Source organism: Leptonychotes weddellii, chromosome 4 (genome assembly GCF_054177405.1).
Source record: "Leptonychotes weddellii isolate Sample4059 chromosome 4, ASM5417740v2, whole genome shotgun sequence".
Lineage (NCBI taxonomy): Eukaryota > Metazoa > Chordata > Mammalia > Carnivora > Phocidae > Leptonychotes > Leptonychotes weddellii.
The window spans coordinates 76,666,594-76,691,986 of NC_138372.1; the positions used below are offsets into that span (position 1 = coordinate 76,666,594).

Sequence of the window (25,393 nt, forward strand, 5' to 3'; positions counted from 1 at the left end):
AATTAAAAAAAAAATTTCTAAATTCAATGTCATTGGTCATTAGAACCAAAATTTATTTTTCTCCTCTATTTAGGCAAAATAAATTCCTTGGCACCTTTTTCAATTAAACTGACAGATACAATCTTTGAGGATGTGGTACCAATGTGAAGAAATCTATTCTTCTTAATTTTGGGAAATAAAATTCCATCAGGCATTTTTACATTATGCCAGGAGAAAACTTCCCAAACAGTTGGTTCATTAAAAAGTCATATGGTTCTATGATAATAATCAGATGCTTTATTTCTTAGTCATAAATTTCTGGATTGTTTGTTTGCTAAACCTTTATACATAATTATTGGCTGTTATTAGGAAGTCACCAGGAAAGTTGTGCAGGATCAAATAATTTTCCAGCATCAGAAGCATGGCTATCCTTTTAATTTTTGAAATATTATATAAGATTATAAAAGGCTCAGGCACATAAACCTGCACATAGCAAAACTCTATGTGTATACAATGGCAACGAAACAAAGACCTTAGTTCTTTATCTAGAAACGTTAAAAGGAAATAATGAAAAGGTCTTTCTTTACATCTTCCCAGCATTTCATGAGTCATACAAGTAAATGTTATCAAAAGCAGAAACTTAGGAGAGGCAGAGAAATGAAAGAGAATGGAGGAGCTTAATAGAACGTTCATGTACATAACCTCTGCTTCCAAACATCATGGCCCAGCACAGGAACTTAACTGGCAAGTCTTCATCTCTACTCCCTTGAAATCTAGGCTAAGATGTACTCATTTTATTTAACCAAACCATTCTCTTTATCTGCTGTAATAAGTTTTCCCGTGTAAAATAGAGAGAAGTATTTGATAAGGATATGGAAATGTCTCTTGATACTTGTAAAGTTTCTAAATGTGCTTTTGAATTAAAATATTCAGTGCATCAGGCCCAAGGCCAATACTGTAGCTACAAAGATACTTATTAAAGTGAGATCCCATGAATGTATCCACAGTGCTGACCGCCAGGATAAAGTCCCTACAAAGAATGATGCCCTATTATGCAATAATGTTTTGCTTATAAACTTCCCATTTTAACAAACCAGAAATATCCAAATCATAATGAACAAGGGAAAAGAAACAAATCAAGCATTCGTAAATATTTCATAAAATCATATAATGAGAAACATACACAGATTTAAAACATGCTTTATTTTGTGCCATATATTCTTTAGAAATATGTGTGCAAATGCAAAAAAATATCTACTTAAGTAGGCATAATAAAATTTGCTTTAACAGTATTTTGGAAAGTGTCAATTTTATCATTTTTAGTTTTGAGTATATTATTGCTTATTTTGTTATTAAATGACTCATGCAAAGATAATGAGTCAAGAACACAGTATTGATGCATGTAAAAAATAGCTTTTTAAAGTTTCATATAAAAGTTGTCATCACTTCAACAGTATAAAAGAGGGCTTTGGAGATGCATAACTTGATGGCAATAAAAAGAACAGTCTTAGATATGGAGACCTTTTGTCTTTAGAGAGATTCAAAGGCAAGATAACATTTGATTAATCTTTAAGTGGATTTATATATAGATTAGGTGATCTATGCATAATATCTCTAAAGTCTTCATCTTGATCCCACCGATATGAGAAATATATTGAAGGGTACAGGACCTTAATCTCAATCTAAGTACAGATAAAAATTTATCTTAAATTTTATTTAGCATATACAGACATACTTTTTTATCTGGTAAATACTGGAAATGATAATTTATATTAAACTTTATTGTGTCCAGTTAAAAAATTTGTCTTGGCCAAGTTTCTACTGAATTGAAATGATTTGCAATAATTCATCAATGCTTACATGTATTAGTGCTAGATTTTCAGACTGAAGGCTCAAGTATCAGTAAATCTTTTTCTAAAATTAAACATAACATAATAAAAAAAATAAAAAAATTTAAAAAAATTTTTAAATTTAATTCCAGTATAGTTAACGTACAATGTTATGTTAGTTTCAGGTGTACAATATAGTAATAGTAAATCTTTTCCTCTAATAAAATCACTAATACCTTTTTGTTCACATTAAAAAAAAAGCTCAGAGGTAGTGCATGGAGAGCTACATCTGATAATTAACAAACACAACATATCTTTTCTTTGCTAAGCTATTTTTCTTGTCTTTCATGATGTTCAACAATCTAACTAGATTACCATTTCTCCCCAAGCACTGTTTCTGAAATTTCATAAACACAGTAAATCATTTCTTCTAATTATATAATTTTTAGTTTCTTAAAGAATATTAAACGTCCAAGTGTGATGTTCTTTTTTTTTTCTTAAAATAATATGGAAATTACATCTGAGGTGGAGCCATACAAGAGAAAGTAGTATGCACTGTTATTTTTAAAACCAAACAGACATTTCAAATAAAATATAATCCGATATTTGCATAGAGTTAAAATGCTGATCATTTTAAGGGTTAACTTATACATAAACATGGTTTCAGCAACAATAAAAATAATTCAATGGGGCGCCTGGGTGGCTCAGATGGTTAAGCGTCTGCCTTCGGCTCAGGTCATGATCTCAGGGTCCTGGGATCGAGTCCCACATCGGGCTCCCTGCTCGGCGGGGAGCCTGCTTCTCCCTCTGCCTCTCTCTCTCTGTCTCTAATGAATAAATAAATAAAATCTTAAAAAAAAAAAAATTCAATGAACACATACCCAAAAATCGTACAGTTCGCCGCACCAGTGGGTTTATATAGCAACAATCTCCAGTTAAAATAGTTTTCTCCTGGTTTTCAAAATCCCGTGTGGCCAGTTGTAGACAAAACACTGCAGTCTCTCCAACTATTATCTTGCAAGAAAATAGAAGGTTAAAGAACATTAGAATTTAAGCAGTATAAATGCAGAATAATTTTATTTTTTTAAAAATGCAAGAAAGTAACTCCTTTGAGTGGTAACAATCTCAATCTAAAACTGAATCACATTTGCTTAACTAAACCCTTTTATTAGAACATTATCCCTATGTATACAACCCATATTTCTCTCAATTCAAGGGAGTATTAAACTGATAAATTATGAATACAAATGTACCATACCATTTTTGTTTTCTGAAAGACTTCATTCAAAAAAAATTTACAAAGGATCTTTAAGGACACACGTATTTATTTTTGGTATGTAACTGAATTCCATGTTTTATTTTTAAGTGATTATGTCTTGCTTAAATTTGACATTCCACAGAGATCAGAACAATTTTCTATGAAAATATTCTAGAAAGGATCAGATAAAGACATCCTAAAGTCAAATTATATTAATACTTTCATAACAAGAAACAAAATCAATTCCCAGGTATTTGGCCTTGAGATTATCCTTTGCCAAAATCTCATTATTCTATTCTGAGACAGTATTAAAAGTTGTAATCATTAATATATTCTTTATATTTTGGTATACATATGTCATTTTAATCTTCATAAAAAATGAAACAGAAAATATTATCATACTTCTTTTATAATTGAAAAAAACAAGACTTGAAGCTCAAATGAATTGCCCAAAGCCGCAGAGCCAGTAAGGAGAAAAATTAGATTCTGGTACAGATTCTTTGCTCTACTATGCTGATTTACTAAAGGACCTGCCTATTTTCCCTTGGTGTTTATACCATTTTCAGTGGTTTTCATACATGGCCTTTAAAATCACCCAGCAAGGTATTAGAGCATGTGTTAATATTCCTCCATGAACGAGAAAATGAAGGCTTAGGGAGGTTAAAAAATTTGCTCCCCATCAAGCCAGTCAGAAGACAACCAGAAATTGCTGACTCAGCCCCAGATCTTTTGACTCTATTTAATACCATGATCAACACTAGAAATATGATTAAGAGAAAAGAAATGGAGCAAATGTCATGTTGCCTAATTTGTCATTATTAAGGTTAGTTTCCAGTACATCTTGTCTAGGTTAAGTAACATACTATACAGAGAGTCCCTAACATTGCCTGGAAAAATGTTTTTGGGGTCTTGATGAAAGGTAGTATCTGTAATTACAGGATACTCAAAATTATAAGTGGGAGATACAGAAGTTCATAGGAGATTAAGTGTTTGGCCTAGTTCTACTCCAATATGAGTAACAGATTATAGAGCATTTCTTAATTTTTATTCTTTCTAACTTTTCCTCTTTTCTTACTGTATCTCTTCTTCCAAGGAGGTCAGGGTTCAAGGTTAAACCAGTAGATGTTGAGCTGAATTATATTAAAGGAATCCAATCTTGCCTCTCTGGTAAGACTGGATTGAATTAGGAAAGGCTGGCGTTTACAGCCTCCCAAATCCTCTTGAAATTTTTAACTTTGGTAAAGTAGAGCAGGTGGGTGATGAAACAGTTCATCTGGCCTAAAGAGGCACAAGAGGTATTTTCTATGGGTTCATCAGTTGCCACCAGGGCCCTAGTAGAAGCTGACAAATAGATAAGCTGTGTGCCTGACATCTTCTTATCTTCCTTTCTGAATCACTCTTCTGCTGCTCTTTGGAAGAAGTTGCTTTCTGAATTTTCAGTTTCAACTTCTTTCACGTCTGTTTTGCCCTACAATGTTCCAAATTCTAAAAATCTATCACCTACTCCACATCATGAGCTGCCTGGCTCCTGGCCTGATTCTGCCCTCCCAAGCCTTCTCTCCTCCAGAGCATGTACCAGGGGGTCTCTACCCCCAGGCTGGCTCCACCCCCTAGTCCCTGGCCCTACCCCCAACTCCGTCTGTTAATCCACGATACACAAAATTCCTCTGAATGTAACAGATACCCAATAGTTCTTACTAAATATATGTGTGAATTCCATCCTCATTAGATCTGAAGGTCTCAGTCAGCCTCTGACCTTCTGCCTGACTCCTAATAACCAACTTCTGCCTTGTTCCTGTGATGAAGGCTCTACACCCTAGTTCCTTCCTATAACCAGATCCTGGATGCTCGTCCCTGACTTGATAACGCGTTTGGTTACCAGGTTCCTACCAGGCAAAGACCTGCCTTGTCCAGGCCCCTCTTCCTAGGGCTCTGCTTCTGTTTTCCTAATGCTAACCTCTTGCCTGGCTGTGTGTCAGCACATTGCACATTTCTGAATTCCCTATTTGTGTCTTCAGCCTATCTGCTGAAACACTGTCTCAATCAATACTCTTTGGCTGCTACTAAAAGAAACTCTCTCAAACTGGATTAAGCAAAACTGGGAATTTATTCTAGGGTTTGGAGTGTTATCTCAGAACTTGGGGGATGGGGCTCAGGATCAGGTCCAGGAATGGAAATTCCTCAGGAGTCCAGGCAACTACTCTCTCCGTCTCACTCCCTGTCTCTGGAGTTACACTGCCTCTCAGCTCTTCTCTGAATGCCTGACTCATTCTTGTCTTTCTGCAAACCAGTTCTCCTGCTTCTTAGCGTACACGATTGCCCCAACAGTTTCCAAGAGCCCTATTTTGAACATGTCAGCTCAGTTCAGGGAAAGTTCAACTAATTAGATTTACTGCATCCCAACTCCAAATTCCCAGGGGGTTCAGCTGGGGACAGGTGTCTCTTCTGGTCCAATTCACCAAAGTTAAGAAGGTGTGTCATGGTGCATGAAAACTGCCTCTCTGGGCAGAAAGCTTAGTTCTCAACAAAAGGGAGTTGCAGTGATGTCTACCTCAACTCTCATCCATCCCATCCTGCTGGATTTCCCCCCTCCCCCACAACGCTAGTTCTTTCTCTAGACTAGCCCTTTCTACCACATTCTCTGGATATCGTGTTCTGTGTGCCTACTGGGACTTTATCTCAACAAATGTAGGTGCCTAGACCCTAGTGTCTGCTTTTCTCTCGTGGGTGTGTCTACTTCACTTACTTTATTTCTGTCCCCCCTCACTATGATATCTGTGGAACTCTTCATCCAAACTGTACTCTCCCTTAACCCCTCCACCCATCCCAATTTCCTAAGTTCAAACTCCCATTGTTTATTACCATCAGCAGATTCCTGTAATGAAAATAAAACAGTTTTTATTATGATGAATACTTAAATACCTTCTGAGTTAAGGACTCCGTGTTGGGCATTGCTGTTTAAAGAAAGCTTTATAACCTAGTTGGGTGGACACAAATGAAATAGTGAATAATGGCAGGAGTCTGAGCTTTAACTGGGTTGGACAATAACTGCCAGTAGCACATTTGGAAAGAAATGCTACTGAGTCACTGGAAGCATCTGTGGTTGAAGTGAGAGGTGCCATTCAGATTCTCCTGCTGCAGGGAGGCTTTCCAGCTCACATGCCCAGCTGCTATTCCACTGGGACCGCACTTCCTGTGGGTTCCTTCTAGCAAATGACTAACTAAGCATGGTGGGGGTACCCAGGAAAGCCTGTTCCCCTGAGATGTGAGGTACCTCAGATTGGCAATTTTGATTTTAAAACTGCCAATCAGCCTGGCCAAGTCTTTCTTGAAACTGCGTTGTTATCTGAGGGGCTTGCTACCCAATTTCCCTACCTTCCTCCTCTCCTTCACAGAGGTCACACCTCCATCATAGTCTGAGGCCTCTCCTAGCCTTCTCTGGCCCAGCCCTCCCCAAACTTTTATCTTCTACAGGTGTTTCTCTTGATAAATCTCTTGTACATCTAATCACATTTTGTACCTGCTTCTAGGAGAATTCAAAGTAACACAGCATCAAAGAAAGAGTGTGATCCTGATTACTCTTAGAGAAAAGGTAGATAGATGTGATCAGATAGATGAAGAGGATTTAGATATAGACCTTACTAGGAAGGTAACATTGGAAGAGGAGTGGAGGTAGACCCTCCTTCTGGTAGCTCTCAACATGACCTGAACAGAAGCTAAAGTAGATTGAGTTTGCCTTGGAGGCAAAAGCTCTCGTCAGCGAATCACAAACCTAAATTCTATGTTCCTGGTATTTTATTTTGGTTCTGCTCTTCTTGTCCTGTCAGAGGTCTCCCTGGAGGACTTTATTCTCCCAAAGGTATTACAACCCCTGCTACTCTAAGGAATTCTAGCTTTTTCTCTCTTCTCTGACCTCCAGATGCAGGCCCCCAACCACCTATTAAATGACATCTCAACATGCTCAGATTTGCATATTGAAGTCCTCAGAGCATTCCCACCCAAAAGGAAATTCATCTCTCCTACCCTAAGCCTCCTGCCCCTCCATGTCACCATCTCAGTTAACCTGCCATCCTCCACTCAGACACTCAGGCTAGAACTCTCACACCATTACACACCACGCTGACACCTCTGTCCCCCTCATCTGCCTCTCTCCAGCAATTGCTAACTCCTGTTCTTTTACATCTTAATTATATTTCAAATATGACCATTTTTTCTCTGGCCTTCAAGCCATCTACTGCCAGATTGATACATTGAAAAAAAATGTGTGCAATCCAAATTTTCTATTTATAATTTTCAGTGTGTCTTCACAACCAATGGGATAACAGGAATTGTCATAAAAGATGGTTTATAGCTGAGCCTAAACCCACCTTTTTCAGCTTCTGCAACTCTTACAACAGCCTCCACACATGCTATGTTCTAGCCACAGCTAGACATTTAAATTCTTCCAACATACCAGGCATTTCCATATATCCAGGCTTTTATACTTGGCCCATCACTTAGTATAGCTTAGTAGGCAAGGCATAGTTCTGTGCTTGAGATGTAATTTAAATATTGCCTATTCCTTACGTCTATTCCTGGTGCAACCCATCCCTTCTTCTCTGTGTTCCAGTAGCGCTTTGTACATTTACTGTGGTACTTTCCTCATGATTTTGTAACTATCAGCAACATCAGTCTCTTCCGCTCAATTGCGAGCTTCTCCAAAGCAGGGACTGTATAATGTTTATCTTTATACTTCCATATTAAAGCACAGTTCCTGGCAATAAATGTGAATGGCTGTATGCATGAATGAAATCCAGTTCAATCTGCCCATTTTATAGATAAGGACACCTTATCCAGAGAGAAATACAGACGTTAAACATGCCTGAGTCACACAGTTACTGGCACAGCCAGAATCTGAATCTGAGTTCAGAGCTGTTTTGACCATAGCTTCTGCCTAGAAACTTGTAAGCTTTTCCTCCAACTTTTCCAGGTTAAGCCAGCTCACCCCCCACAGCTCCCCAGCTCCCTATTCACACTTCCCAACATTCAGGTTACACCCTGGAGCTCCACCACATTCCTTGCATTTCTACAGTTTTAAGGGGACAGTGTTAGGGCACAAAGCATAAGGTCATAAGGACCTCTACAATCCTGGGGTCTCCGGGAGTGAAAGAACTGAGTTTCAAAAGCTACTTTCCTAATCCTTTTGACATACATGCCAAACTTCCAACAAACACCAAAGGAGATTTGCACCACCCTTTCTAACTCTGCTGTTATTTCTCTGAGATCCCGTTTTCAATGACATTTCTTCATGTTTCCTCTGCATACTCTTGGTTCTTATGTGGAATCGAAGACGTGGTGGATTGGTTATTTTCTCACCATCATCAAGAAGAAGTTCTTAATCTGGAGTCACTGGCTGCCACTTTCATTCAATTCCCAAAGCAGCCCTTGGGTAAAGAGCATAACTGATTTGCTTTCTTCCTTGGGAGTGGGAGAGGGGGAAACATGACACATACAGTGCATGGAATCCAGAGACAGGGATGCTTAAAACCTTGTCACTTTGTAGTTCTCCTTGATAACATCTTCTTTCTTCTGTGAACTAATAAATGAAACCTGTTTCCGGAGACAGTTGAGGTGAGGAGCCGTGTTAACTGAGGTGGGCTGAGAAGGAACATGACCCCTCCTTCTGCCTGCCTCTAGCCCCCAGCTGTCTACAGAAAGCACAGTGAGAAGGGAGTGGAACATGAGGAAGAAGAATGCCTGTGGCCCCAGTGAGGTGAATCCACCACTGGCTTCCCATGGATCAGCTGTTCATAGCTCCTCCACCTTAGCAAAAGCTTTTTATTCACCGGGATATTAAAAAAAAAGAGAGAGAGAGAGAGACTCTACTGGAAGAGAAAGTGTAAGTTGGCACAGTAAGTACATAGGAGTCGACCCTCACTTCATTTCTTGCATCTGCCTTCCAGTTCCCTTCATCTGGACTCACTAACTCATCCCACCCCGACTCTTCCTCTGCCAATAAAGGAGAAAGCCCTTGCCCGATCCTCAGTTCTATAGGAAGCTCTTAAGCAACGCCTGTGGAAGGTTGGTCGTGTCTATTCATGGTCCATGTAAATCTGATATGGAATGTGATGATACCATTGAAGGGCTCAGAAGCTGGTACTGAAGGGCCCTCATCTTTTTACCTACCCAGCCAGGGTTGTGTCTGAGCAACTGTGCTGTTCTTTGAGTCACAGTCCCCTTCTAACTGCAACCTGACAGTCTATGTTCTTGGAGGCAAGACCTGTGTTCCTGAACCTCAACCCGCCGGGTAAACAGAAGCCTTACATTCCACAGATCTCCCCAAGCTGGAATAACATATTTCTTTTATACCCCATCCTCTGATGGAGTGACTCCATTATTCTTTATTGAACTCAGTGTTGACATTATGAAGTCCTCTGACCCCTACCTTGCTTATGAAGTTGGACCTACACACACCCCCTTTGCTAAATGACCTATCCATGTCTCTATCCCATCTTTGAGAATAGAACTGGTAGTGGTCCTATATCTTATCTATTACCCTGTTTGGTAGTGAGTAAAAAACCCATCTTGCCAATGAATAGCAACCTACAAAAGTGTAGGTGCAAATCATAAATCCCCAAATATAAATGTTTAAATGTTTGTTATAAGTGCATAATGTTGCTCTTATACCTCAATTCCCAGAGGCTGACCCTCTAGTATCTATATTCCTTAATGACAAAATACTGAAGTAAGTTTTCTCAGGAAGATGCAATCACTGTAGACTTTCATCAAATGCCAAACTCCAAACAGCTTTGTGTTTTTATTTATAAAAACCTGATTAGAAATTCCTCTCTCTTTCAACTGGTGATGATTCAAAGATATCCATGCATCATTGGTTTGAAATTGGTACAAGAAAACCATTTCAGATGTAATGCAGCAGTAGAGGTCATGCAATCAGTGTGATAGTACTTCACCTGTCTCATACACTTCAGATATATGTGAAATAATATCTGAAAAGCAACTTTATCCATAAAGGTCATGACACAGACTTAAATTTTAAAATGTAGGAAAGCATTGGGTTTATATTTAGGTTCCTATCAAACACACTGTGCCTTCTTGGTTATTATACAGGCATGTATATAGAGAGAGCTCATTTCCCATCGTCAATTTCAAGCTAGCCAAAGAAGGTTCTAAGCTATACCAAGAGGTAAAAAGATACATGGGGTACTATCTCATTAACTTTGTGTCATGATATGAGAAATTAAGGTTACTTCAGTGTCTATATGTATTCCAGCACTTTGCTAATTAAGGTGTTGCTAAATTCTTGAAACATAGTTTCTGAGTGGAATTGAGGTTAGGAGACAGAATTCAATGAATTCAGGAGAATTACTGAAGAAGTAATATAGTTAGTGATAAACAGTAATGTAGTTAGTTATCCCTCCCAGCAGGTAAGAAAACTATGGTTATGTTTTGCTATAAGTGTATATATTTCATAACTTGACCACAAAAACTTGTGTCCTCACTTTCACATTATAAAGTTGCCTTGGGAAGTGGCTACCTAGTCCGGACCTGCATGCCTGGTGCTAGGTGGTGACTTACACCAAAGGAACATCAGGTTCAATGATGTGTGTCAGTTTCAGACCAGGAGGAAAAATCATGTGTATCTTCTCCATGTTCTCTCCCCATCTGCTGTCTGGAAGCAGAGAGTTCTCAGGGCCCAGGAGTTGTTGGTGCCTTAACACAGAAGGAGTCAAAGTCCCTCAGTCAGTAGTCCTGCACTAGACTGTCACATGAGTGGGAGATAAACTCTAACGTTTGAAGTCAGTGAGATGCGGGGGTTTATTTAACAGCAGTGAGAACTTGCTAATTTCTATATTCTATAAAAAAAATATTTCTATTTTCTTTTCAATAAAGAGGGAGTGAGTCTCAGGCTCAGTGTTCAGCAGAAAATAATATCTGGTTAGAATTGAAAAACACTGGCTTTCAGTATATTCATTTTATGGTTAGCTTCTATTACCAATTCATATTTGTATTTCATTTATGGTAATAAATGTTGCTACAAGAGTAGATCTTAAATGTTCTCACCACACACACACACACACACACGCACACACACACACAAAGGGTAATTATGTGAGAGGACAAAGGTCTTAGCTAATGCTATGATGTTAATCATTTTGCAATATATAAATTTATCAAATCAACACATTCTACAATGTGTTGATTTGATAAATTTATGTATAGAGATATGTGTATGTATATGTATATGTATAGAGATATAATGACATATTACATAAGTTTACACCTTAAACTTATGTAATATGTCATTATATCTCTATAAATCTGGGGAGAAAAAACATTGAAAAGAAAACTAACTTAATGGCATAATTTCTAGTATTAGGGATTATTCTAAGTCCTTTGCAAATACTTACCAATTTAATCTCCAAAACAGCCATATGAGGTAAGTATTGTTATTAAAATCCAGCTACAGATGAAGAAAATAAGGCACAGATGAAGTGAACTACCTAGGGTTGGGTGTGGAGTGAAGAGGCAGCATCTGAACCCAAGGCAGTTCATTTTCAGAACCCATGCTCTTAATCTGCACATGGTAGCAGTGGTGGTGAGGACTGCGGGCAGGTGGAACCCAGAAGGCCCCCATATCCTAGGGGGTGGGACAGTTTTAGTGAAGCAATGGGTCCAAAGGCAGCTTACATAGGAGGAAATGAGGACAGGGACTGGATTTGGTCCTTTGAGTGAAGGTTTGCAGTCTTTAGGATACTCCTGTTAAAACGCACAAGCAAGGGATAACAAACACATGAAGCTGTTATCCCCACCACTGGGCGGGACAAGCTTACTAAGTCATTTTTTTAATTGTGAAGCCAGAGGATAGTTACATGGCAGTTTTCAGAGTGCTCTCTGGACAGTGGTTTTCAGATGTGGTCCCCAGACCAGCAGCACCGGCAGCACCTTGAAACTTGAGGGAACTGGCAAGCCTCGCCCCGTACCTACTGTTTCAGAAGTTCTGGGTGGGAGGTCCCACCGTTTGTGTTTTAATAAGGGACCCCCCCCCAAGCTCTGTACAGGATATTTCGAGGGGTCTAAAAGTCCTGATTACCACACGTTTTAAATTTTTCAGAGATATTTTTAAAAGAATTTCTACATACTGATTTGAACAAATCATGATTACATATTTGTACTGTGCAGAGAGCTATTCTAAGCATTGTAGTGTCTAGAATGGGATTCTAGGTGGGGTTCTAGAAGGCAAGGTTCAATGAAACCTAAAATAAAAAGAAACCCGAAGCTCTTGCTTTTCACGTGTTTTAAGTGAGACTTGGAGAGATGAAGCGTCCCGACAAGCCCCTCAGTCCTCAGCACTTCTACTGCACTTCTCACTCTGGCTGGAATGCAGGAGGCGTCAGAGAAACTTACAATATAGCTGCCAACACAGACATACTCACTAACTATATTAGTGAATGAATAAAGAAGAGAGAAGATGAGGAGTCAGTGCTGACTGAGGACCGAACACGCAAGTGACCAAACGTGGTGTTCCTTTCCGGAACACTCTTACAGAAAGGGATACAGTCTTCTTCAACCCCATCTAAGCAGCGTGGTCAATATTAAAACCCTCCAGAGCCTGAGGCTCTGGCTGGAGCACAGCATGGAGAAGTACTACCTGGAATTTTTTTTTTCTCCAAACACTGGAAAGGCATACTTGCCTCTCCAAAGTAGTAGAATATGAACATTTGCCTCAGCGTCTGCATCTATAAAATGAGGATAATAGAAATAATGCCACCATAGGCTGTTGTAAGACTTAAATGAGTTACCTGTTATAAAATTCTTAGGAGCTAGCACAGGGTAAGCACTGTGAAAATTTTAGCTTTGAGTAGATGATCTTGAAGGTTCTGTCCAACTCAGATCTGTGATGGGTTAGTGCTCACGGTAAGGACATCTGGGATGCTTGGAAAAGGTAATAGAATAGTTTGACACATTGGGATAATGTGAAAGTCCTGACACTAATCTTGCAGTGTATGTGTGTGTGCATGTGTGTGTGGCTGGGGGTAAGGGGGTGGGGGGCAAGTGGCATGATCATAGAGAAAAAGAAAGCATGGTCTGCCTAACAACAAGGCACAGATTTACACTATGCACATTCTTTCTTTTTTAATGATAAGAAGTTTATGGAAACCATTACAAAACTCCTTTCCTAGTTAATTAAATTTTACATGATCTTTATATTTGCCCAACCATTCACATAAATGTAGTGAACAGAAGCTATAAGAAAAATGAATTATGAGAGCACTATAATTCAAAGTCATTTTGCATACTTGTAGTTTTAAAAAAATTTAATATATAAAGTCAAAATCTTCATGTTCACAAATCTACTGTAGGCCAATACCGTTATAATGTACCTGCCGTTCCTCAAAAGAATTAACTCATAATTAATAAAAACTGGTATACAGTTCATTGGCTTGCTTTCCTGCTCTTCCAAAATACATGTTCAAATTAATTCCCCCTGTTCTTTATCAACAATTTTAAAAAAGCATGATAAAACTTAAATATTCTTTGGGAACGTGAAATAATGGGGGGTTTTTAGACATAAGTCTTTGAAGCACAAGCAATAATTAAATGTCCCTATGTCAGTGCTTCCAAAACTATGTTCAGCAGGATGTTAAGTGGGTTTGGGGGAGGGGAGATATTCCTGGTCCAAAAAAAAAAAAAATCAGCTAAAAGCTACAAACTCTAATCCTTCCCAAAGATGCACAGTGCATATTAGCACATTAAGATTCATATTTTCTAGCTGCCCCTTGATGGCATTCCTTCACTGTCTTCATTTTATAGATGAGGACACTAAGGCACAGAGAGATTATATGACTTACCTAAGGTCATTTAGCTACTAAGTTATAAAGTCAGGATTCAACTCCATGCCGTCCAGTTCTGGAGTTGAACTTGACATTATAATATTTTTTTAAATTTTGCTTTATTTTAAGAAACATCTGGCCATCAAAGCTCTCTTCTTTGAACTTCTGCATTTAAGAGGGTAATTTCCTCCCAAATAGCTTTCCTAAATGATCAAAAGCATGACAATCTGTTAAACAAAACTGTTAATTTTATGGCCCATTGTTTCCCAAACTTATTTGATTTTAGAAATCTTTTCTAGGGACAATCCTAAATATTTGGTAAAGCTGGTATCCCAGAAACACTAGGGAGAGTCAATAAAAGCAAGTCTTCCTTTTTAGAAGAAAGAAATTCACATTTAGGAAGGATTAGCTAGTATAGTTATTTATGATAACTGAATAAAAGAATTTGGGCTCTTCAGAAAGAAAAGGGAAAGGTGAGAAAGGCTAACTTTATAAAGTGACAACAAACTCATTCACCATTTCCCTGGTTATTAGGAAGAGGAGAAAATAATACTTCAAACAAAAGAGAACAAGTATTAATTCACACAACGAGAGTGGAATGTATTATTCTAAACAGTGACACAGGTGGGAAATAAAAAGGCACCTAAGTAGCACTTTGAGATGTTGCTTGTGCAGCACAAAGTGGCCAGGGAACGAGAGTGGGATTTACCTGACCTTTCCGATCTAAGAATCACATTCCTTTCCTCCAGTACAGAAGAGTCATACTTTTCCCCACTGGACCTCCCTGGGGTGTCTGCTGGCTGCTGAGTCCGGGGAGAATTGTCAAAGGACCTGAGTCGGTGTAGCAGCTCTTCATAATTGCCTTATAGCAGATAGTAATTCTACCTCTTTTTTTTCTTCCTACCTTTTTTTTTTTAAATGTTTATTTTCTTGCTAGTTCAGAAAATCTAGACTGCTGTATGGTTGAGATTTCTTCTGTATGGTTGAGATTTCTTCTGTATCAAAATATAAGTTTCTGTTGTACAACAGGACTGAATTATTAGTGGTTCCCTTCAAGTGCCTCACCCGCGTTAAGGGAATATGCACTCGACAGACGACAATGTGATACTCTGGGTAACACTCCTTTTCGTGGAAATAGGCTTTTGAGGTGACAGCTCTGCCTGGGAAAGCAGAAATAGTATTCCTTGCAATTTCCAATTCATCATACAGATCTTTCCCTGGAGGCCATCTTCTTCCGGTTTTCTTGGCTTTCATTTCTCTCATCTTTAAACAGACTGCCGGAACAAATGTCTTTTAAGGCCATTCATTTTTACTGGGAAAAAAAAATGACTAGACATTTGAAGGACTTTATTTTTAAAACACTTTCACAGAAAGAGGAAATGTTGATTACATAGGAAATCCTTATACTTTACTAAGCCATTAAAAATGTTTGATGAGAACGCACAAAGAAAAGCATGATTGAGACCCAAAAATAAATGAATGGGATGAATCTGGGAACACAAACTCATTTTGCAGTCTGGTCGCATTTGTCTTTGGTATGAGTGCAACTTTCCAGCATACTGCTCCTGGTGTATTAGGAAAAGGTATAATTATAATTTAAATGTGAAACCCTAATAGCTCTGGTTCAGCGGAATTTATTAAGCAAGCCAATTTAAGGGTTTCCAGTATATAAGGGGAAGTACCTTTTAGAAAACTGATTACTTATGATCTCCAATGCCCTTAATTTAAGCTTACAAAACACATGTTATTTATTGTATAAATTCATAAATATCTTCCCTTTGTTGTCATTTTTTAAAGTGACATATAGCACTTACATTGGCCCAGCTGCTGTTCTAAATACTTTACATATACTAATTTGATTTGGTCTTCACAACTGCCCTATGACGGAGGTATTTTTATTCCTTCTTACAGATAAGGAAACTGAGGCACAAAGAGGTTGAGTAATTTCCCCAAGGTCCCACAACTAGTAAATGAGAGACCTGAGATTCAAACCTAAGCAGTGTGACTCCAACTTTAATATTATATTTATCATCAAAGATTTGTTCAGGAATGGAGTCAAAATGCTTTATGAAACACCTATTAACTCACTTTATCACCCAATGTCAACCTTGACATTATAATATTTTATTAGTTTGCTTTATTTTAGGAAGAAAAGTCTAGCAGTTAAAAGCCTTTTTATCTGAACTTCTGTACTTAGGAATATAATTTCCCCCAACATGCTTTTCTACATAAAGCACAAATATGGAAATCTGTTCTTTAAAAGAAAAAAAAAAAACAGCTAGATAAATAAAGTTTATAGATAAGACACTCCAAAAAACAGTAACATTTATTCAAACAAAGAGTAAAGGACAGAGTTTATATGGGTTGGCAGAGTGCAGTCGGGCTGGGAATATTAATTTTCTAAATGTGTCCCCAACCTGCAGCAACTTATTTTTAGAAGCAGCCTGTTACCTCAAAATATTATTTGGAAGGCCTGGTGATGGGGGAGTTCGGTGGGACGTTCAGATAATATTAACAAGAAGTTCATTTTAAGAAAGATAAAATTTTGAAGAAAAGTTATAGATTTATGTTATTTCTCAAAAGCATAATGATTAAATATTCATTTGCAAAAGTTGAATAGAATAGTAGAAGCCTATAGAACTGATGTGAAAGCCTTTCTATTGATCTAAATTATTAAGGAGGGAAGGACGTATGACTTTGAAGTCCACTATCTCTTCCATATATAACTTACTCAGTTTCTATGTGATTTTCCCACCACCACTCCTTGCAAGATTCAGATTAGCTTTCACAGGTATTTGAACATGCAGGTGAACAACTGCCCTCAGGTAAGACTGACTCTGACTTTGACACTTAGAAGGAGTTCAATCTTATCCAGCCCCTTCATCCTTTAGAAAATTTGTTCAGATGTCCAAACCATGCATAATCTTAGATTCTGCTTCTCTGTTGAGTCCTGTTGTGGGCTGTCAAAATAATTAGAGTCATCACATCTCAGCAGTTAACAAGAGTGTTGCTGAAAACATAAAATGCCAACTCCACGCCCTCTGGCACCAAGGTCCATAACTCTGAGCAGCAATATCCAATGAAGGGTTTAGAAACAGTATTTCTCTGTTCTATTTCATTTGGAAACAAAATGAGTCTTTCTGATCCTTTTATTGCATGGAAGAGCTTCATGTTAATAGTACTGGCTCCTTCTCATGTGGACCCAGGGCCTGCTGGGCCCCCTGTGGTCCCCCCATTGGGACCATCTGTGCTGTAGACTGGGGACAACACTTCCAAAGGTAGAGCAAACACCCATCTGCACAGTTCACTACTACCCGCCATGCAAAGTACATAAGCACTGCTCCAGATGCTCTGGCTTCCAACTCCAACTTCCCCACAGAGGATCTTGGGAGGTCTTGGGCCTGAATAGACCCTGGACAGAGTCCCATCATAGGCGTGAGAGAAGAGGATCCTCCGTTAGCAGACTTTCTTTCCAAGTCCCCCTTGGTGCCATAGCACATTTCTTTCTTTTTTTTTTTTTAAATTAACATATAATGTATTATTTGTTTCAGGGGTACAGCTCTGTGATTCATCGGTCTTACACAATTCACAGCACTCACCATAGCACATACCCTCCCCAGTGTCTATCACCCAGCCACCCCATGCCTCCCACCCCCCTCCACTCCAGCAACCCTCAGTTTGTTTCCTGAGATTAAGAGTCTCATGGTTTATCTCCCTCTCTGGTTTTGTCTTATTTCCTTTTTCCCTCCCTTCCCCTATGATCCTCTGTCTTGTTTCTCAGATTTCACGTATCAGTGAGATCATACGATATTTGTGTTTCTCTGAGTGACTTCTTTCTTTTTTTTTTTAAGATTTTATTTATTTGAGAGAGAGAGACAGAGCACAAGCAATGGGAGAGGCAGAGGGAGAAGGAGAAGCAGATTCCCCGCTGAGGTGGGAGCATGAAATAGGGCTCAATCCCAGGACTCTGGGATCATGACCTGAGCTGAAGGCAGATGCTTAACCATCTGAGCCACCCAGGCGCCCCATGATTGACTTAATTCTCTTAGCATAATACCCTCTAGTTCCATCCACATCATTGCAAATGGCAAGATTTCATTTTTTTTGATGGCTGCATAATATTCCACTGTGTGTATATGTGTGTGTGTGTGTGTGTGTGTGTGTGTGTGTGTATACACCACATCTTCTTTATCCATTCATCTGTTGATGGACATCTAGGCTCTTTCCATAGTTTGGCTATTGTGGACATTGCTGCTATAAACATTGGGGTGCACGTGCCCCTTCAGATCACTACATTTGTATCTTTGGGGTAAATACCCAGTAGTGCAATTGCTGGGTTGTAGGGTAGCTCTATTTTCAACATTTTGAGCAACCTCCATACTATTTTCCAGAGTGGCTTCACCAGCTTGCATTCCCACCAACAGTATAGATAAAAAGCTAGTATCCAAAATCTATAAAGAACTTATCAAATTCAACACCCAAAGAACAAATGATCCAATCAAGAAATGGGCAAAAGACATGAACAGACATTTTTCCAAAGAAGACATCCAAATGGCCAACAGACACATGAAAAAGTGCTCAACATCACTCGGCATCAGGGAAATCCAAATCAAAACATCCATGAGATACCACCTCACACCAGTCAGAATGGCTAAAATTAACAAGTCAGGAAACGACAGATGTTGGCAGGGATGCAGAGAAAGGGGAACCCTCCTAAACTATTGGTGCCATAGCACATTTCAAAATTACATTGACCTATTGTTTATCACATTTCATAATTGGCAGACATTTTGAGAATTCTGCAATTTGGTACCAAAAGGTAAACTTGTAACAGGTAATCGAAATCCTGTGAATATTTGAGACCTATGAATAAATGACTCAATGAATATAGATTAGAGTCCAATGAATACAGGACTCGAATACTTGGAAAAACATTCCCTCAAAAAGCAACAGGAAACAATTGTGCTTAATGAGCAATTCTGAGCACAGTTTGCTGGCCAGCAGTTTTAGATGACTATTAAAATCTCAATCAAGTTTTCTTTCAAAATCTTAATTATAATCTCTCCATATGAACTCAAGCAAAATAGTATTGAAATGAACCTGTTATGTGCAGTGCCGATCATTTTAAATGTTTATTTAATATCAGTATTTATAATTAGAATTATTATATTAGAATATTCAAGTGAATTAAAATTCTTCATATCTGAAAGAAAACTAAACCCCTATTTAATAAACATTGATTGAACTCAAACTTACATGGAGCAGACACTGTTGTCTGTCTAATCAATGTTAACTATCCATCTTCCTCACAGAGCCTTGATTTTGTTCCATTACCAACCTTCTCTATTATGGCCACAGTCTTCAGGGAGTCATGGCCATCCTTAGCCTCAAAAGATGAGTGATGTGTCAAGTCCTGGTGGCTCCGTCTGTGACTAATTTAGGCCTGGACATGAGACGAAGTTGTGCCCAAGGAGGATGAGGAGAGCTTTGCTAGGGATGGTGCTTCCAAAGAGGGGTTCTTGCTTTTAAAAAGAGACTCACAGAAGAAGTATTCTTCTGCTAGACATCATCGACTTTGCATGTGATTCCAGAACAAGGGTGGTCATTGTGCAATCATGAGAGGAGCCAGCCAAGAGCAGAGCAGACACATATTATGTCAGAGTGGAAAGAGAAGAGAAACCTGGATCTTTAATCTGTCATTCAGATACTGAATTAGTCATTTTTGAACTATCCCAGTGGCACTCCTTGTTATGTGACATAATAAATTTTCCTTATTGTTTAAATGGTTAAGTTGGAATTTTCTGTTATGTACAGATGAAAGCAATCTAATTGATACAAAGAATATGGCCTTGAACTTGGTGATGTTAAGGTAGAGAGTAGAAAGAAAATCTCAACGAAAGTTGATGTTTTTTATATGGCACACGGTTTAAAAGGACAGAGCTATGTTCACCACAAGCAAAGTTATATAGAGCGCAGATTGGGGAATAAGACTGAGAGAAGGAACTGGAAAAAGAGCTTTACAGGTAGGGTGACAATATAATTTATCATTCAAACTATTACACTTTGGAGTGTGAAATGAAAGCTTAGTAATATTGCTATCAAGACAACAGGAATAAATTGGAACTGACCCAGGCAAACCAGGACACACCGTTGCCACAATTATAGAGCAAAGGAGAACATAAATAAAGCCTTGGAGGAGGGAAAGTATAGGATGTCCTTGAGAGACAGTAAATGGCCTGATTTGGTTGGAATGTAGACTAGATATGAGGGCTGATGGGAGATGATCCTGGGACGGTGATGTAAATGCCTTGAGATCCAAGCGAGAAGTTAGTACTTCATTTTGTTCACAGTGGGAAGCTATGAAATTTATGGGCAGGGGAGTGGTGTGATCAGACCTATGCTTCGGGAAAATCAATCCGGAAGCAGCGGAGACTAGCAAGAGGGGGAGATGTTCGGTAAGTCACTATTGCAGTAATCCTTCCAGGTAATGACCCAGGTTTTTAACAATGGGAAAGTGAGGGGGCACGTGCCAATAATGGGAACAGGAGAGCCGAAGGAAAGAAAGGCTTAAGGATAAATTTTGAGATTGCCTACAGTTGGGAGTGGGAAATAAAAAGAGAAGTAAACAAAGGACATAGAGCAGGAGTGTCTGCGAGTCCGAAGAAAATGACCACATCAAGGAACCCAGGAGAGGAGAGAATTTCAAGGAGGGTTGGGGAGGTGGTCCTTGATCTGTGCTTCAGTGTCCTAAAGAAGCAGAGGAAGTGAACGTCCAAGCGAGAAGGTTGTTGTTGGTGACCTCCAAGAAAGGGGTTGATAGTGACAAAAACAAAATTTTTTCACATTTCCTTTGCCTTTCAGAAAACCTTGTCAGTTGAATCAGTGCAGCAATTCCCCAAACCATTTAACCTTCAAAGACCTGACAGTGGGTTCAACTGAAATAATGAAATCAACTTAATTTGGTGAGTAGAAGGTGGGGCTCCGACATGGATTACAGGTGTGTCATCCTACTTCAATCTCAGCTCTGCATCACCCTCTTCACAAAGCCAGAGTCACTGAAATACATTATCTATCCCTTTGGTCCCCAAACCTTCAGCTCGAGTTTACCTCATCTTTGAAAACTCTGACCTTAGGCGGGAGGGATTTACACAGCTACAGCCCAAGGTCTGAGATTCAGGACCAAGTCTCTGCTGCTAATTCAAGTTGAACATTCTGGCCTATATTTGATAATGAGAATTATGTTCCTGAAATGCAATTTCAACTTTGTGCCTGAGTTCTGCTAGCTGATCTCTGTTCCTGAGGCTCTGCTTTGGTCACCTAGTCAGCACCCCCGTCCCCCTAAGGAGGAGACTACCTGTTCCCATCTGTCCTCCTGGTACTGGAGTCCTTCTACTTAATTCTAGACAGCAGCGAAGGCCCTATTCTCTTACTTGGCAACAGATTTTCGTCACACCCACCAGCTCCTAGATTCTGTCCAATGCCAGAATATGCAGGTATTCCCCATAGGCCTCCCTTGACACACTTTCCCAGAATCCCTGTCTTCTGTAACTTTTCCTTCCACAGACCATGTTCTTCTGCAGGACCAGATGCCCAGAGCACCTTCAGGGGAGTCTACCCTTCTGTGTCCAATTCTAATTGTTTCCATGCCCCAGATCTTCCTGACTTAATCCATTCCATTTGGTTACAAGAGTGGCTCTCTCCCTTACCTGATACATGGTAATAGGCTTTGTATCCAATCTCACCTTTGCAAAGGGCATCCAGGCAAGTGGGAGCATTTGTAAATTGGTACCAGAGGAAAACAAATTCTGCACTATCCTCATCCATTAACAAAAATCATGGCATGTGATTCATGGACTTGGAGATATACAGGAAGCTGAGAGAAGCACTGATCCATGAACAGAGATACCCTGAAGGTTGCAGCAGCGTATTTGTTGCCAGTATCTGCAGTATGAATAAAGTTGTCAACAATGATATTTTGGTGAAAGTACTTGAAATAAAAGTACAAACATAGCCCATGCATAACGTCAAACAATAAAGTGTTACATTCTCCGATGTCTATCTAACCTGATCTGATGCCTCTGGTAACTGAACACAAATACAGACATAAGCTTCTCTCTCTCTTTTTTAAGATTTTATTTATTTATTTTAGAGAGAGATTGAGCACGAGCAGTGGGGAGGTAGAAGGGGAGGGAGAAGAGAGGAAGAGGGAGAAGCAGACTCCCCGCTGAACAGGGAGCCCAACACAGGGCTTAATCCCAGGACTCCGGGATCATGACATGAACCCAAGGTAGATACTTAACCAACTGAGCCACCCAAGTACCCCGATATTAGCTTCTCTTGATAGGGGTATTTGCTTGGAAAAGGATTGGCTGGAACCCAGAAACAGTAACATAATCAGAACCTTTCATAAAATGAAGCAAGAGAGGAATGCTTCTCCATTTCCAAGACACCTGGGCCAAAGCTCTACCACACCAACAAAGAATAAATAACATGTCTTCTTGAGGATAGTGATGGACATCATGTTTGTCACTCTCTTATACGATTTTCCCACTGCATTGCAAGATCCTTTTTATCATTTAACCTCCATGTCTAGCAAGTTGCCTAGCATGTAACAGATATTCACTAAGAATTGTGTGAATGAATGAATGAATGATTGATTGAATAAATGAAAGAGGAAGAAAGGAAGGAGAAAGGTAGGTAGATATATATGACTGTGATAGAACTGCAGTCTTTAGGGTACTTGTTGCCACCATGTGTGCTGGAGATAAGACATAATCTTATTATTTAAAAAAAGCAAAAGCAAGAATGCCTAAATGGTGCCATGAATAACCTTTCTCCACAACTTCATTAACATATACGATGAACTGGCAAAAGGGGAGAATCCACACGCAGTCATGAATCTTTCACTCCCACGGCAAGACAATATGGAAGGGAAATGTGTAAAATGTCCCAATCCAAGTTTAAGTTTCAAAAGTACTCTAGTATTTTCATATCCCCCCTCTTTCCCAAACTTGATGAAAAAGAGTATTGTATTTAAAAAGGGGTTTTAAAAAATCATATTTGAAACAGTTACAGTAAACCAAGTGTTTGTTAATTTGAGGAACCATCTTTAAAAATCTATTCAGGTGTGTCTTCTGAAGTACAGACCAAAATGGTGCATATCACTTCAACCGTATTTGCCACAATTAGAGAAAAAGTAGACTAGGAAATGATGAAGTTTCTTTAAAATAACAGGGGGAAATAAAAGTCTAGATCTGCCCTGAGATTACAGTTGCTACTAGCTTTGAGTGCTTGGCTGTTGATCACTCAAAAGCTGGCTGGTACAAATTGGGATGTGCCATAAGTGTAAAACATGCACTGGATTTCAAAGACTTTGCACAAAAGGCCATGGGACATAATTTAGTGGTAAATTTTTATATTGATTACCTGCTAAAATAATATTTTGGATATATAGAGTTATGTAAAATATATTATTAAAATTAGTTTCACCTGGCTTTTTTAAGCTTTTATTTATTTATTTGAGAGAGAGAGAGAGCACAAGCAAGGGGAGCAGCAGAGGACGAGGGAAAAAAGAGCAAAGAGCCCAATACGGGGCCTGATCCCAGCCCCTGGGATCATGACCTGAGCCGAAGGCAGACACTCAACTGACTGAGCCACCCAGGCGCTCTAGTTTCACCTGTGTTTAAATTTTTAATATTAAAAAATTGTGGCTACTCTAAAACTTAAAATATGATTTACATTTTATTTCTATTGGATCTTATGGGGCTAGATTTTATTTTTACATCCCCTGGCCCATCATTATTGCAGATGGCTCAATAGGTCCTGGGTTTTCAGAGGAACCAGAGCAGAGGGAAGAGCTAAAGAGGTATCATGGGTATAGATTTTTAAGTATTTACTTAGCATGCATAACTGACTGGTCTTCTAGGGTAGAAATATAAAATCATACATGAGCAGAGCTTTTAGAAATCTTTCCATCATGTTTCTTTATTATAGTGTCTTAATCTTTAAAAGATAAAATCGTCTACAATAGGGACTCCACTAAACAACTGAGCATACATTTGTGGATGGATTAAATAAATACACGTGAAACTCTAGTGTGTTGTATGTGTTTTTGAATCAACTGTCCTATCATTTGTCATGCTCCTGAACTAAGAGTTCTGACATGTCAGTCACATCTGAGGTCCAACCTGCAACAACCCATTTACTATCCATTATTCCTACATAATCTGATTAAAACAAACAGACCAGAGGAATCAACTCACAAAATTTGTACCTTGTTTTTTTTTTTTTTTTGCTACCTTCTTTTCTGAAAGCAACGTTACTATTGTTTCTATGGACATGTGCTAATATATCTACAATTTCTAACGTCGTTTTTCTTGGCCATGATTTTCTGCTGATCAACTAGGATTCTTAAGTAACATTTTACAGACACCAGCTATTTAAATGCAGCAAGTTCGATAAATTCCTCTAAGTGAACCAATCCCTTCCTTTATCTAGTTCCTCATCTTGACATTATTTAAGCATACCTTCTTCCCGGTATGTTTTTAATCAGGTTAGTTTCCCTGTAAGTGTCGAATGCTCACAAGTAATTTGCTAAGGAGGGGTCGCTTATCTTCTGGTATGGAACAGTCCTCTTATGTAGAGAAAGCTCTTACAGAACATTCACATCATATGTAGTAGATGGGTATACTGTAGTGGATGAAGCTTTTAGAAAGTACCTGTAAATTAGTCCTGTAAACCAGTAACCAAAGAAAGCAGATGATAAGGACATGGTGGAAGGGCAGGAATGCTCTTTCAAAATGCCCATGCAAAACTCAATCAAAACTACCTCTGGTGTTATAAGCTACAAACTAGGTCATGACTATAACTTGAAACAAAAGTTGTAAAATCTTTTGACGGCCCCAAACTTCTGTTTATCAAGAGCAAAAGGAGAAAAGCAGAAATGAGTTTAAATTCCTCTAAGGTCTATAATGGCCAAGTCTCAACAGTGAATTCCTGACTCTTTTATTTCTTTTTAAATTACCAGAATTTGCCCACTTTCCTGGCACAGAGAAGACAGTCAATGAAGGTTTGCTGAAAAAAGAAAGGAAGGAAGGGAGGAAAGGAGAAAGAGTGGGAGGAAGGAAGAGAGACATAGGATAAAGGAAAAGAGGCTTGGCTTGGTTGATTCACAAACAACAGAGCTGCCATCTGAATGAACGGTGTTAGCTATGACAAATGTAGGATCTGAAGGGGACACTTGTGTACTTTACGCCATGGCCGTGCCTTGGTGTCAGTCAGTGTGTCCTCACCCCTCCACGCATTCATATACAGACAATCTGGATGACTCAGAATTCATGCCTTTGCTAATACTTTAATATATTAAAAAATCTTTATTCATATCACATATCCAGTGGCAGGACAGCTTCCTTTTTTATGGTACTATGAGAATCCACAGCCCTCATGTTTACATTTTTATCATTTCTGTTGATCTGGGATCCTACATCAATTAAGAA

The 25,393-nt window shown here is 38.9% G+C and overlaps 1 protein-coding gene across 3 annotated transcripts in view; it reads right to left on the bottom strand.

Annotated features, from left to right (window-relative positions):
- PLPPR5 (phospholipid phosphatase related 5) overlaps window positions 1-25,393 on the bottom strand; it is a 120,776-nt gene that overhangs the window by 76,106 nt on the left and 19,277 nt on the right. For all 3 annotated transcript variants that reach the window (XM_081818843.1, XM_081818845.1, XM_081818842.1), the window contains one exon: window positions 2,690-2,822. In XM_081818843.1, the coding sequence (XP_081674969.1) occupies window positions 2,690-2,822 (133 nt within the window). The remainder of the gene's footprint in view (window positions 1-2,689; window positions 2,823-25,393) is intronic.